General features: G+C 41.6%; 1 protein-coding gene across 4 annotated transcripts in view; it reads right to left on the reverse strand.

Moving 5' to 3' along the window:
- Positions 1–9,556: 9,556 nt before the first annotated feature.
- Positions 9,557–16,274, reverse strand: part of gata2 (GATA binding protein 2) — a 48,523-nt gene continuing 41,805 nt past the window's right edge. For all 4 annotated transcript variants that reach the window (XM_062969822.1, XM_062969823.1, XM_062969821.1 and 1 more), the window contains exons 5-6: positions 14,470–14,595; positions 9,557–13,606 (exon numbers count right to left, since the gene is read on the reverse strand). In XM_062969822.1, coding sequence (XP_062825892.1) covers positions 13,307–13,606; positions 14,470–14,595 — 426 coding nt within the window. In that variant the 3' untranslated portion in view covers positions 9,557–13,306. The remainder of the gene's footprint in view (positions 13,607–14,469; positions 14,596–16,274) is intronic.

Raw genomic sequence — 16,274 nt, forward strand, 5'->3', positions numbered from 1 at the left:
CCTTTTTTGGTAGCCACGCCTTTGAGGTTCAGATTTGTAGTAGCATTTCATAATTGTGCGGTTTTCTGGCATTGTATATTTTTGCCGCTTCTGTGACTGTTCATTTGGGTTTTGATGATTCCGTAGCCCACTTGTCGATGGATGTCCAGAATCAGCAGCATCCACCGCGGTCCTTTTTATCCTGGGCGATGACCGAGCCAGTATAGACTTCGTTGGGGTTTGATTCTCCATAATGCTAATGGGTTAGGTGCTCTTGGTTGTACTCCTCAGCTGAGGCCTCTCTGGCTTGGTTGGACCTGCCGGTAGTTACACTACCGCCAGCACAGCCCTCAGTCATCATTGGAGCAGCTAAGCCCCCCCCCCACCACGTCAAGGTGGCACCTGCGGGGGGGTATTATTATTATTATTATTAGTATTATTATTATTATTATTATTAACATTGAGGCTAGGTGGCCATCTGTCAGGGATGCTTTGCTTGTGCTTTTGCTGCGCAGAGGCAGAAGGGGGTTGGACTAAATGGCCCAAGGGGTCTCTTCCAAACCTCTTTTTATTATTATTATTATCAACACAACGACGTTGTATGGCACAGCAAACAAGATAGATATGCTGGATTTCGTTTCGCAAAACCACAAGTCGAACACTTCCCAAGTGTCTAGGACTGTGTGATGTATTTTCTGATGATGTGTGCAGAGCCCAGTAGGGTGGCCTTTTGCAGTTGGCAGATGGTGATTTTGTCAATGTCTATTGTTTCCAAATGCCGGCTGAGATCTTTTGGCACAGCACCCAGTGTGCCCATCACCACCGGGACCACCTGTACTGGTTTTTGCCAGAGTCTTTGAATTTCAATCTTGAGGTCCTGATAGCGGCTGAGTTTTTTCTGTTGTTTTTCATCTATGCGACTGTCACCTGGGATGGCAACATCAATGATCCAAACCTTGTTCTTTTCCACAACTGTGATGTCTGGTGTGTTGTGTTCCAGAACTTGTCAGTCTGGATTCGGAAGTCCCACAGTATCTTTGCGTGCTCATTTTCCAATACTTTTGCAGGTTTGTGATCCCACCAGTTCTTTGCTGCTGGCAGGTGGTACTTGAGGCATAAGTTCCAATGAATCATTTGGGCCACATAGTTGTGCCTCTGTTTGTAGTCTGTCTGTGCGATTTTCTTACAGCAGCTGAGGATATGATCAATGGTTTCGTCGGTTTCCTTGCACAGTCTGCATTTTGGGTCATCAGCTGATTTTTCAATCTTGGCCTTAATTGCATTTGTTCTGATGGCTTGCTCCTGGGCTGCAAGGATCAGGCCTTCTGTCTCCTTCTTCAGGGTCCCATTCGTGAGCCAGAGCCAGGTCTTCTCCTTATCAGCTTTTCCTTCAATTTTGTCAAGGAACTTTCCATGCAGTGTTTTGTTGTGCCAGCTGTCAGCTCTAGTTTGTAGTGCGGTTTTCTTGTACTGGTTTTTTGTCTGCTGTGCTTTGAGGAGTTTCTGATTTTTGACTTCAATCAAAGCAGGTTCTTCACTTTGCTTGACATATTCTGCCAGGGCATGTTCTTCTTCTTTGACTGCTTGCTTTACTTGTAAGAGTCCTCTGCCCCCTGACCTTCTAGGCAGATATAGCCGGTCAACATCACTGCGAGGGTGCAGTGAATGATGAATGGTCATGAGTTTTCTTGTTTTTCTGTCCAAATTGTCCAGTTCCACCTGTGTCCAATTTATAATGCCAGCAGTATATCTTATGACAGGTATGGCCCAGGTGTTTATGGCCTTGATGGTGTTGCCTCCATTGAGCTTGCTTTTGAGAATTTTTCTGACCCTTTGTGTGTATTCTTTGCTGACCACAGTTTTCACATGTTCATGCTTGATGTTGTCCAGCTGTAGTATGCCCAGATATTTATAGGCCTCTGGCTGGTGACACTTTATTGTTTGGCCATTGGGCATATTTATGCCCTCACTTTCAATGATTTTTCCCTTCTTCAATGCCACTGTCGAACATTTGTCCAAACCAAACTCCATGTTGATATCAGTGCTAAAAATTCGGACAGTGTTGGTCAGAGACTGGATTTCAGTTTCCGTTTTCCCATATAGCTTCAGGTCATCCATGTACATCAAATGTGAAATTTTGTGAGAATTCTTAGATATTTGATAGCCGAGATTTGTTTTTTGTAAGATTGTTGACAGAGGGATCATGGCAATAATGAAAAGCAGAGGGGACAATGAGTCTCCCTGGAAAATTCCTCTCCTGATGTTGACAAGTCCATAGCTTTCATTTCCAACAAACAGTTCAGTTTTCCAGTGCTCCATCATGTTTTCAATAAAGGTGCCAACGTTTTTACTAATCCCGATGGTGTCCAGGCACTTGATGATCCAGCTGTGTGGGAGTGAGTCAAAGGCCTTTTTGTAGTCAATCCACGTCATGTGAAGATTAGCTTTTCGGCTCTTACAGTTCTCCAGAATCATTTTGTCAATCAATAACTGGTCTTTTGTGCCCCTGCTTTTCCGTTTGTTGCCTTTCTGTTCATCTGGCAAGATGTTTTTTTCTTCAAGATAGTCTTGAATTCTGTCAGCTATGATGCCAGTCAGTAGTTTAAACATAGTGGGCAGACACGTTATTGGCCTGTAGTTTCCTGGTGCTGCTCCTTTTGCTGGATCCTTTTGTATCAGGTATGTTCTTCCAGTTGTTAGCCATTCACTGATACTTCCTTTCTGCAGCGTCTCATTGAATTGTTGGGTCATTTTTCCATGTAAACTAATCAGATGTTTGAGCCAAAATCCATGAAGTTGATCACTACCAGGCGATGTCCAGTTCTTGACTTTTTGCACTCGTTTGCTGATCATTTCAGTTGTTATTTCCATCAGTTCCATTTTGTTCTGTGAGAATTTTCCTTCAAACTCCTTTATCCACCCAGCGTTTTTGTTGTAGTTTTTATTATTTTCCCAAAGTTCTTTCCAGAACTTTGTTGTTGCAGTTTTCTCTGGCTTTATGGTTACTGTGTCTGTTGTTTGGTTCAGACTCTGGTAGAACCGTCTTTGGTCTGATTGAAACAGTTGATTTTGTCTGTACTGGATGATTCTGGCTTCATACCTTTCAATTTTTCTGGCTGTTGCTGTAATTTGTTCTTTCACGATTTCCAAAGCTTCTTCAATTTTTCTGGTGTTCAGCCAGTACTTTCGGATCAGGTATTGTTTGATTTTGTCATTCTTCAGTTTCCTCTCTTTCATATTTTTCAGGTTACTTGCATCTGATCTAAGTTTCTTGATTTTCAACTCTAGCCTGACCTTCCACTTTGGTTTTCCAGTCGATTTTCTTTGGAGCTGCCTTGGTTGTAGGAGCCCAAGTTCTTCTGTTACTATCACTGCTGCACTGTAGGCAAACTGGTTTGTTTGTTCAATTGATGTTATTTGGACAGTGGAGAGTGCTGCATTCACATCTTTCATGAGAGGCGCCAGGTGTCTCTTGGGCACTGTTTTTAGAGTTGGGAGCCGCTGTCTTATTGCATTTGCTGCAGCATGAGCCATGATCTTATCCTTGAGCTCTTGTTGTCTTGCTGTCAAGGTTCCTGGTGGTTCAACAGATGTTTCAAGTGCTGGTTCCTCAAATTCTTGCAAAAGCGCCACACTTTCTTCTGGTTCAATCTGTTCCACCATTCCAAGTGTTGCTGGAGTCTCTGCTGCTGTCTGTGCTGTGGTCTGATGGTAATTTACTTTGCAAATTTTCTGGATTTCTTCGAGTTCAACTTCACTGAACACTTTGTTTCTGATTATGAATCTTCGTTGGTCAGCCAGTCAGGGTTCTGTTATCTGTGAGTCAGGGTACTCTTGTTTCCATAGCTGATGCATCCTTTTTTGGTAGCCACGCCTTTGAGGTTCAGATTTGTAGTAGCATTTCATAATTGTGCGGTTTTCTGGCATTGTATATTTTTGCCGCTTCTGTGACTGTTCATTTGGGTTTTGATGATTCCGTAGCCCACTTGTCGATGGATGTCCAGAATCAGCAGCATCCACCGCGGTCCTTTTTATCCTGGGCGACGACCGAGCCAGTATAGACTTCGTTGGGGTTTGATTCTCCATAATGCTAATGGGTTAGGTGCTCTTGGTTGTACTCCTCAGCTGAGGCCTCTCTGGCTTGGTTGGACCTGCCGGTAGTTACACTACCGCCAGCACAGCCCTCAGTCATCATTGGAGCAGCTAAGCCCCCCCCCCACCACGTCAAGGTGGCACCTGCGGGGGGGTATTATTATTATTATTATTAGTATTATTATTATTATTATTATTAACATTGAGGCTAGGTGGCCATCTGTCAGGGATGCTTTGCTTGTGCTTTTGCTGCGCAGAGGCAGAAGGGGGTTGGACTAAATGGCCCAAGGGGTCTCTTCCAAACCTCTTTTTATTATTATTATTATCAACACAACGACGTTGTATGGCACAGCAAACAAGATAGATATGCTGGATTTCGTTTCGCAAAACCACAAGTCGAACACTTCCCAAGTGTCTAGGACTGTGTGATGTATTTTCTGATGATGTGTGCAGAGCCCAGTAGGGTGGCCTTTTGCAGTTGGCAGATGGTGATTTTGTCAATGTCTATTGTTTCCAAATGCCGGCTGAGATCTTTTGGCACAGCACCCAGTGTGCCCATCACCACCGGGACCACCTGTACTGGTTTTTGCCAGAGTCTTTGAATTTCAATCTTGAGGTCCTGATAGCGGCTGAGTTTTTTCTGTTGTTTTTCATCTATGCGACTGTCACCTGGGATGGCAACATCAATGATCCAAACCTTGTTCTTTTCCACAACTGTGATGTCTGGTGTGTTGTGTTCCAGAACTTGTCAGTCTGGATTCGGAAGTCCCACAGTATCTTTGCGTGCTCATTTTCCAATACTTTTGCAGGTTTGTGATCCCACCAGTTCTTTGCTGCTGGCAGGTGGTACTTGAGGCATAAGTTCCAATGAATCATTTGGGCCACATAGTTGTGCCTCTGTTTGTAGTCTGTCTGTGCGATTTTCTTACAGCAGCTGAGGATATGATCAATGGTTTCGTCGGTTTCCTTGCACAGTCTGCATTTTGGGTCATCAGCTGATTTTTCAATCTTGGCCTTAATTGCATTTGTTCTGATGGCTTGCTCCTGGGCTGCAAGGATCAGGCCTTCTGTCTCCTTCTTCAGGGTCCCATTCGTGAGCCAGAGCCAGGTCTTCTCCTTATCAGCTTTTCCTTCAATTTTGTCAAGGAACTTTCCATGCAGTGTTTTGTTGTGCCAGCTGTCAGCTCTAGTTTGTAGTGCGGTTTTCTTGTACTGGTTTTTTGTCTGCTGTGCTTTGAGGAGTTTCTGATTTTTGACTTCAATCAAAGCAGGTTCTTCACTTTGCTTTACATATTCTGCCAGGGCATGTTCTTCTTCTTTGACTGCTTGTTTTACTTGCAAGAGTCCTCTGTCCCCTGATCTTCTTGGCAGATATAGCCGGTCAACATCACTGCGAGGGTGCAGGGAATGATGAATGGTCATGAGTTTTCTTGTTTTTCTGTCCAAATTGTCCAGTTCCACCTGTGTCCAATTTATAATGCCAGCAGTATATCTTATGACAGGTATGGCCCAGGTGTTTATGGCCTTGATGGTGTTGCCTCCATTGAGCTTGCTTTTGAGAATTTTTCTGACCCTTTGTGTGTATTCTTTGCTGACCACAGTTTTCACATGTTCATGCTTGATGTTGTCCAGCTGTAGTATGCCCAGATATTTATAGGCCTCTGGCTGGTGACACTTTATTGTTTGGCCATTGGGCATATTTATGCCCTCACTTTCAATGATTTTTCCCTTCTTTGAAAGTGAGGGCATAAATATGCCCAATGGCCAAACATCATATTATTATTATTATTATTATTATTATTATTATTATTATTATTATTGTTACTATTATTATTGTTATTATTATTAAATATTATTATTGCTCAGTGGCCAACTATAGTCCGGCCCTCCAACAGTCTGAAGGATCGTGAACTGGCCCCCTGTTTTAAAAGTTTGGGGACCCCTGCCATAGACAATGTCCATCAGAACTTTGCCATAGAGTCATGCTGAGGTATTCTCTCAGATCAAAAAATAGCAAAGACAATTCATTTGCAGTTTCCCCACTTTCCCAGGGGTCCTGATCTTGTGGAGGGCCGATTATAATTGGGTTTTCCATTTTAGAGCAGTACCATTTTATTCTATACCTTCAAATTAATGTTTTATCTGGTTTTTAACTCTGTCAGCAGTTGTTATTTTAATTAAGATAGCTGCAGTATGGCCCCATTATTCATAGACTCAATAGCTATGGTTCCACTTATCTACACTCCTAAGAAGTGTCTGTGGGCCTCTCTAGGCTCTCCACTTCTACTCTATGATACAGGTTCCGCTATAACCTGCAGTTTCAGGTTAACAAGGGCTTTTGGATTGTATTTCTCATGGATACTGGGGTCATTGGGTATATGTGGTTGTATTTGTAATGTTCCATGTTGTTAATTGAGTTAGAGACATTTGCCACATTATCATGTTAAACCATGTTTTATATTAACCATGGTTTCTTGATATTGTCACAAATTGTCATGCACATGATCAAATATGACCCATGTGAGGTTTTTTTGCTTTAGCCCAGTATGGGATGAAACTTTCAAATTAATGAGAGGGCTGTGATGGTCATGGATAACAATCAAGCTCTTGCCACCTTGAACTGGAGCTGAAATAATTGTTGAGCAGCATATCTAGAAGGTTTTTACAAGCAGGCCCTACACTGGCATTTCATTTGATGCTCTGAACTTTGGGATATTTGATATTTGTTGAATTTAATATATAATACATTGTATTGCTGTTTTTAAAATGATTCAGGCTGTAAATTTCTTAAGTCACTGTGATTGTGTTTGCATATTCATATAATTGGTACTAGAGAACCCAAGAAAATGGCACACGATTTATTTTCTCAAATTTTGGTTTGTTTCTCTTCCATTCTTTTTATCAGTTCCTATATATTAGGGGACACAACTAGCAAAACAATGAGGCACAAATCATAGGTCATAGTTTAATCTAAACTATTATAAACAAGCAACAACCCATGCTTCTAATTTTGATTTCTAGCTGACTAAGAAGCTGTGCTTTATTTGCTGGGGTGGGTTCAGAAAAAAAGAGAAAATAATTTCATTTACCACAGCCTGGCTTACCATCACGTGAAGCCTGGTAACTATGTGTAGATTTGCAAATTAATTTATTTGTAGACCAATGACATCAAGGACATAAGAATATAAACAACTGTAGAATATTTTTACAAAAGACGCTGTATTGCTTGATCTGTATTTGTTGTCAGCTGGAATGTGCATCTGATTTTAGAATGCTCATCCTATCTTGCACTAAGACCATTCATACCAAATAAAAATAGTGCAATAAAGGCTTTAAATGCCTTTGTGTTGTATAAATGAAAACAATCATACACTGAAATGGTCCAGACGACTTCTGTGGCCTAAGAAAAGAACCACCAACGAATAGCCTTCAGGCTAAATATGTCTCCCAGGGCACTCTTTTTCAAAACACTCAGGCAAATCAACTTGTCCTGTTTAGACACTTTGCTGCTTGCCCTTAACTTATTGGGTACAGCGAAGAATCATAATGTATGTGGTTTCCTTATACATGGGGAAATGCTTGGTTATTTTTCTACCTCAACATCTGTAAATCTTTCATCCGCTTGAGGCCCCCAAAAGCTCCCTTCACAAAGATTTTTAGCCCAAGAATGTATTCTTGCATTAATCATTCTATAAAATCCCACTGGTCTTTTCAATGTCCTGTTTAGGATAGTTTCATCATGGGGCTTTCAAGGCAAAAGCCATTCAGGAATTGTTTACCATTATCTTTTTCCGAGCAGTACTAATTCTTTCAGAGTTAGCTACGATGCCATTACTAATGTCATCCTCCACTACTGCTTCTGCCCAATATCTCTTACGTACATTTAGTCTGGCTTTTCAGCAAAGGTCTGTCTGGATTTGGGGGTCCTACCAGCAACAATCAGGGTAAAAACACTAAAGACAAACAGATCCTAGCTGATCTTGGAAACTAAGCAGGGTGAACCCTAGTTAGTACATGAATTGGAGATTCCCAATTCATGACAGGAGCTTTTGGCTATGTTTCTTAGTAAGACAACAGCAAAACCACTTTTGAGTTTTCATAGCCTAAGACAGTGTGGTCCAACCTTTAGTTACCCAAGGGCAAATCAAACTTTAGTATAGGAATGTGCGGGCCAGAAACATTCCAGAAATATTTTTTTCTTAAAAACGTAAAGCAGTAGGAAGGGTAAACAATTTTTTTCCAAATGTTAAATTAAAATATTTTTCCAGTAAGAAGGGCAAGAGCCAACAAAAATGAATTGGTGAGTTGCATGCGGCCCATGGACCACTGGCCTAAGAAAACATGATAATGCTCAGCAAAATGGAAGGCACTAGGAAAAGAGGAAGACCATTTTATAGTTGGATTGGTTGAGTAATGCAGCCAAAGCCCTGCATTTGGAAGACCTGAGCAATACAGCTGATGACTGGGGTTTCAGTCTCTCATTAATAGATCATCATACAGTATGTCCAAGTTCATATCAAATAACAACATATTTCAGGAAGGTGTGCTAGTAAACACAATTGTCAATTACTTTTTAAACATCCTAACTTAAAATGAATATGAACACTAAAACAATTAAGGTCTATCTATATTTTATTTTACAAATGTATCCACTAAACACCTAAAATACAACATGCATATAGAACACAGTCATACTTTTCAAATTAATGTGCAAGAGCTGCTTACACTGGGTTAGAAAACTAGTCAGTTTTCCACCACACCTGCACATAGATTGATTCACATTTGCCACTGTGTTGTCCCCAAGGCAGTATTTCTTAGCTTCTTCATCTAGGCTTCAAACTAGAGTTAGGACAGGTGCCATGGTTGTTTTGTACCATCTCCTTCAAAATGTAGTGCCCTAGCTGCTCAGTACGTCTTCCCTAACCTGGGATCCTTTGCATACCTGTTTATTGCAGATAGATATGGTCACCAAGTGACAGTTATGTGATGGACAACATCCGGAGGCTTGAAAATTCAAGTGGATGCAGTGCTCAGCACCTAAAGAGCCATTTGCATTGTAGCCATGCCTGAGGAATAAAATCCTTACTGCGCTCCTCCAAGACATTTTGATGCCTGCAACAGATCAGCAAATAGTGTTCCACCTTTCAAATTGTTGTTACTTGCTGTTGGGTCAGCTTCAAGTTATGGTGATCCTGTGAGTAAGGGATTTTTAAGTGTTTTGGTCTTCAACAGAACTGGTCATGTCTTGTAAACTCGGGGTCGTGATTTCTTTGATTGAGTCAATCAACCAGTGTTGTAGTCTTCCTTTTTTCCTACTGCCTTTGTCTGTACAGAGCATTACAATCAAACCCAACCCCAAATCCCATTATTTCAGCAATAACTGATGCAAGCCTGATGTATGTGACTTCAGACACACATCATCTAGGAACTGCTAACCCCTGTAAAGCAACAGTAACTGGATTGTATATAATGGAGGAAAAACTGCTTTCACAAAAAGGGTGGTTTTTTATTATTCTTAGCAGTATTCACCTTGAAGGAATATGAGGGAAGCATACACTTTTTTACAGACAATATATAAACATGTTGTACATAATTAACAATAACTTAGTTCACTAATCCAAAAATTAAGCATTTTTTAAAAAAAAAACAACAGAAAATACTGCCAAATCCTTATGCTGATACAAGTACAAAATAATTTAAATCCTGACTGCGGTTCTCCTACGCTGCAGTGACTGACAATATATTGCACTTTGACATCTGTGGATCTCACCCAGCAAGCACTTCTGATTGCAGCCCTATTTGTCCAAGTGGGGTTTTGCAGAGCTCAAGCCACTGAGACAAATAGTCTGTGCATCAGCAATAGCGCTGGGGCCAAGGGTTGCTCCCCAACATCATAAATTTCTTCATTCTCTCACCCAGTCGCTCCCAACCCTTAAGGAATTTGACTTCGTTAGAAATAATATATCACGGTACCATTTTTTTTTAAAGGTCACCCCTCCCTCTCTCTCCCTCTCACACACACCCCCCTAAATAAAGGAGTAAATAGTTTGTCTTGGTCAATTGAAAACAATTTGCTTATTTTGAAGTGTCTTATATTTTGGTATCTGATTATTTTTTGCTTCTTCACAAAGTGCAGCTATATATGCCTTCATCATCAGCCTTCCCTAAACTAGTGTCTTGCAGATGTGTTGGATTACAATTTACTTAATCCCACAACCAGTAAAACTGGGGCTTACAATAAGAAACAGCACATTTGGAAGGCACCAGGCTGGAGAAGGATAGCCAACACAGACCAGAAAAGGGAGGAAAGCGATGTTGTTTTGGATGCTTGGTCCTTTGTTCTTTACCAGACAGCTGAATTACCAACAAAACCAACGTACACCTTTGCCTTGGTTTTAAGCAGACTTTTGCAGTTAAGATACAATTGGCTTGATTTAAAATATTAAAGAAAAACAGTTTTAAAAAGTTTGTCACAGAGTTAAGCTTATGCGGTTTACATTACCAAACCCCAAGTCTCACAGGGGCTTTTTTCATCAGAAATATAGCTAAATATGTACATCATATGTTATACTGGACTTTGTGACCATGAAAGTCATCAGATCATAACAATCAAGAGAATACACATCACACTGGCAAGAGCTTTATTTTTTTCAGCTTTTAAAAAACGTACAATATGGTTTTAGAATGGGAGATGATTATTATTTTTCTCTCAACACTCATGATTTTCCTTAAAAATAGAAAATGTGTTATAGGAAACAGCCAAGTACCCCTTGATCGACCACTTCATCAGCCCCTACTTTCCGGCAGCTACTGCTGCCTCGCCTGAACCCATGGAAGGATATGACATTCACCACTGCTCTTTCCCCGTTATGTTTTGTAGGTGCCTTCATCCCTTCCCAAGTAAAAAACTTGCATCTGACAGAGAGCAAACTCCACCTCTACATAGACACATGACAAATATAATAGGACAATAGCTACTCAACATTGCAGTGCTCTTGGGCAACATCTGCTAAATGAAGGTGGCAAAACCCAAACTATCATGAGGGACCCTTCCAGTTTAAAGAGCCATTCTTTCTTCTGCTCTCAAATGAAACAGCAAGTTAGAGCCATGAATACATTCTGACAAGGATGGACCACTACGTTTCACCTTGATGGCCAAATCATGTTTCAGAGAGGATTTGTGGGTGGGTTGGTTGGTGCAGCCAGAGGCTATCCCACCATTACATCCTAGTAAATTTCAGGTTAACACTTTCCACAAGTCATTTCAGGAGTTCCAGCCTTTTGGCATGGGAGGGGAAAAGGTTATAGCAAAGCCAGGAGACCACATGGAAGGACTGCTACATGGAAAGAAGTGAGGTTATTAGAGGGAAAGCTAAACAGCTAGACTGGGACCACAGGCAGCCCAGACTTGGCAACAGGGCCTCGGGTTCCTCATTTCCTTTTGCTGAAGGAAAATCTATGGCTGTGTGGCAAGATAAATGCTTTGAAGTCAGAGGTATCAGAAGGTTCAAAATGTGGTACCTGCTGCTAAAACAATTATGAGGAAGCCAAGAAAACCTGAGAAACCAGCCACTGCCACTTCCAACATTCAGGATGGGCAGCATGGACCAAAGATCTGGATCTATGTAAAGTGGTGACAGGATACATTTTAGATGTCTTCCTAGGAATAGGTCCTTCTGTATTCTATGGGACCGACTTCTAAATAGGCAAGCAAAGGAGGGATGGCACCAGACAGTTGGCACAAGAGCCAGCAAAATGGCTAGCGGAGAGTATATAAGGAATGTTTGCCTGTGTGAGAGTGTTTGTTAAGATCTATGGTTTCCAGGTCAGACTTATAGTGGAGATATTCAGCACCTGTATTACAGAAGGCCATATGTCAGTGCTTCTGTCAGATACATGAGGGGAAGGGCTGGGAGAAGACACAGAGGTGAGCAGAGAAAGAAGTTGGAGGAAACTCTGCACAGATGTGGAGGACCACAAAGAATGGAACACAGAAACTGAGCAAAACAAGGCAGCTAGTCAGTGGAGAACCTGCAGTATCATGAAACCTGGGCAAAGGAAAAGATGCTGCTAGCCTAGTGTACCTCTAGAGGTGTTGTGGCATCGTTCCCATCATCCCCAGTAAGCCTGGTTATAGGTTGGTGGAAGTCTTTCTCCAGCGCCTTAAAGTTGTAGAAGCCTGGCTTAAGGCACTGCAGTCCTCTATGGGAGAGCATATGGCACAGCTCTGCCAATGGAAAAGACAGTGGCCAGGGGTAATTCAGAGAGTTGGCCTAGGAATACACTTGAAATACCTATGGACACCCTATAGGTTGCCCTTCAGCCAAAGCAAGTTTGTTTCCCTAAGGAGAACCCTTGAGCCATTTGTCTCGTGTTATCTGTATTCTCCCAGGAAGACATGCTTTTGACCAACAATCTTCACATTGAGGAAGAGAATACAGATGTTATATCAGAAATAATCCACACCTCGAGCTATTGTAGCCTTATATCTTATAGCTAAATGTGTCCGCTTTCACACACACATCCCCTTGCCTAGTAGATTTATTTAAGTCTAACAGCAATCAATGTAAAGATCCAAAAGTGTGGCCATTAAGCAATAACAACACTTTTTTAAAAACTTGTTTGTTACCAGGCTGGATGTTTCTTTAAATAAAAAGATCCACAAATTCATGCAAGAGTTTTGAAGCTCTTTCTAGAACACAAAAGGAAAATAAATAATGATTTTTCTTTTTCTTTTTTCTGTGTCTGATTTATTTCCTTAAAAAGTAGATTTTATAAAGTTTTTCCCTCCCCCAAGAACACAAGTCTGTGATAGAAATCCAGCACGGGTGGCTACCACTGCATTTCCTCTGTTTCAGGAGGCAGCTAATCTCTTTACAATATTCACAGTAATTAACAAAGAGAAAGGAAAGTTGGCTCCAGCTTCTTCTACTGCTTCAGCCATCTTTACTTTCTGCTGGGACGAGAGCAGGCAACATATCAAACAGGTGAGTTCCTCTTTCTCTTTTTACCTGAGGGGGGAAAGTGCATAACAGGCACCATTAAAAAGCATTTCTGCTGAAGATCCGTCATTCCCAAGTTTTAGTCTAGCACTAGGAGTTGAACCACACTGGAATGAGATTTCCTTTTTTCCTTCCTTCCTTCCCTCTATGTCTCGCTTCTGGGCAGAATCAATCCTTGATGTCACCTTTAGGCAAAGCCCAGTTTTTGCAGTCTTGGTTAGGATCTCCCAATTCTATCCCATGGCGGTGACCATGCTGGATGGATGCGGATGTCCAAATGAGATGCTGGACGATGGGTGGATGGGGGTAGGTGTCGGGAGGATGTGTCCAGAGTGGCTGAAGGGGGGCAAGTGGCCCATCGGGGCCATGTGGCTGGCAAGGGCAGCCGCGCTGAATGGAGAGGACTTCTCCTGCATGCACTTGGATAGTTCCTCAAAGCATTCAGAGCCTTTCTTGCTCTTCTTGGACTTGTTGGACATTTTCCTATTCCTGGTCTGAATTCCTTCCTTCTTCATGGTCAGAGGCCTGTTCACCTGCAAGAAATGAGAAAATCAAGCTCATGCAAGCAAAGTGACCTTCTTGTGAAACAGTTTAAACACACACACACACACACAAAATTGTATTTAAACAGACACTGGATGTTTCCCAAACAAAAACCATTTTCAAGCCAAGCTCCCTCTCCTCCTTCTGCCGTGCAGTTTTGTTTATAAATTTGATTTGTTTAATGAAACCACGCTGGAAAACCATTAGACATTAAAAGCAAGTTGGGACAGATTCTGTCAGCTTCCCCGCTCCTTTTTCTGGCCTTCATCCTTGACCTTCATTCACTTCCAAATTTAAGATATATAAATATATGACTAGTGAGCATAACTCTAAATTTCCTCCTAATACTGGTGCATTTGGAGTTTTAACAAAAGGGGAAAAAGCTCTCTATCTCAAACTATTTATATATTCAGTTATATCCAAGTTTATTCCATGGAACTGATCTGGACTTTTTACAAGAACCCTCCCCTACACTATTTAACTTCTAAACTTTTATAAAGAAACCCAACTGGGATTAACTTTTATATGAATCCATTTGAAACATCCCCTTAATTTTTTAGAGAGGCAAGGAACCCCAAATGCTTTCATTATAAACCAAGAGCTGTAACTCTATGTTGCCTAAATTACCCACGCTTTGGAAGCCAAGCTAATACATTGTAATGTCACTGAACCCGGCATCATTATGCCAGCAAAGAATGGCTATGACTTCCCGGGGGAGCCTTAAAGAGCTTTTTTTAAAGAAAAAAGACTCTCTGCAATGAATACAGGGGCTAGCAGACGCCATGCAGTTAAGGCATCAATCCCAGCTCAGTTAAGCAAGCAGAAGGAAAACTCGAGGAAAGCAAATACTCACATTGTGCAATTTATAGTAAAGTCCACAGGCATTACAAACTGGGTCTCCATTTGCATTACGCCGCCATAAGGTAGTAGTGGTGGTCTGGCAATTGGCACAACAAGTTCCTGCTCTCCTAGCTGCCGACTAATTAAGGAAAAAAGATATGTGTGTGTAAATACATGTATGTGTGAATAAAAAAACTGTAATATAACCTAAACATTAAAAAACATCATTATATATCAAACAAACAAAACTGTCCCTCCAAATTTCTTTCTATTTCCCCACACCCAGTTTTGCAAAACTTAAGCATTTTCCCTTTTTAAAATATTAACTTGAATATAGTGCTAAAGGTAAAGTAAAGGTTTTCCCCTGACATTAAGTCTAGTCATGTCTGACTCTGGGGTTGGTACTCATCTTAATTTCTAAGCTGAAGAGCCAGCATTGTCCATAGACACCTCTAAAATCATGTGGCCGGCATGGCTGCATGGCTTCCCACCAGAGCGGTACCTATTGATCTACTCATATTTGCATGTTTTCGAAAAGCTAGGTTGGCAGAGAATGGGGCTAACAGTGAGAGCTCACCCCACTTCCTGGATTCGAACCACCAACCTTTTGGTCAGCAAGTTCAGCAGCTCAGCAGTTTAACCTGCTGTGCCACTGGGCCCCCCGAATATAGTGCTAGCAGACAAAATACACTCAAGAAACAATATGTGGCTTTATTTCAGTATACTCTACTCTTCAGATTCATTTGGCCACTAATATATGTTTTCTCTTTCTCTCAACTTGGGCGGAGATCCTAATGCTGAGACTCCTGGTAGAACTATATGTACTGTCTTCCCTTTCACTTCCTGCTGCCTCACCCCAGCACATCCATTTAATGGATAGCAGAGAGCTTTGGGAGGGGGAACTGTCAAAGGAACATCTGCCTATGGGCTCTGTAACCAGGCTCAAAATGGCAAAGGCATTCATCCTGGGCTGACTGTGGCTCATAGGATAAAGTTGTGTACCTGGCTACAGGGACATAGCCAACCACTCCTTGACAGCCCCCTGCTCTCCACTGACCACTAAAGGGCCATGTTGTGGGGAAAGAACATGGAAGGCACATGGGTGATGTCATTGCAGGAAGGGGGTTGTTGCAGTCATCTCTCTCACAATGATAAAAAAGAGTTGCTAGAATTACACCAGTTTATCTTGCTAACAGAATGTTGGCCCTGATCCGTTTCATAGGATTATTGTGAAGATGAAAGTGGGGAAGAATGAACTTAAGGCCCCCAATGCCAAAAACTCGTGAAAGGAAAGGTGGGATGAGCAGTAACATACAGACTGCAAATTAAACAGGCCCTCTAGATGCCATGGAACTATAGTTCCCATAATCCCCAGCCATCATAGCCCAGTGGGGAGGAATGTTGAGTGACAGATCACTATCAACTGGAGGGCTGCATCTTCCCACCTCTGATATAAAGCAATAAAAAGAAGTTACTCTTTCCATTAAAAAAAAAAACTATGAACAGGGAATGGGCACTCCCCCACCCTATTTACACACAAACACATATGAGTAGTTTTCCCCAAACCCAGTTCACTTCCATTACCAGACTGAGATTTAACTGAACAGAAATGCAAACTGGGAGAAAGGTGATTCTCATGCTTAACATACCCCTGTACTCCTTTTTATTTAAAGAGTTCCCCCAAAAACACACATCAGTCACTTTTGAGTTCTGTGCAAATATTGTAAATACATAATGATGTCAGCCTTGTAAAATCCACTTGGATCCTTACACATGCAGACACAGGACTTTGTGATACAGTAAACAATGCATTGCCAT

The sequence above is a fragment of the Anolis carolinensis genome, chromosome 2 (genome assembly GCF_035594765.1).
Source record: "Anolis carolinensis isolate JA03-04 chromosome 2, rAnoCar3.1.pri, whole genome shotgun sequence".
NCBI lineage: Eukaryota > Metazoa > Chordata > Lepidosauria > Squamata > Dactyloidae > Anolis > Anolis carolinensis.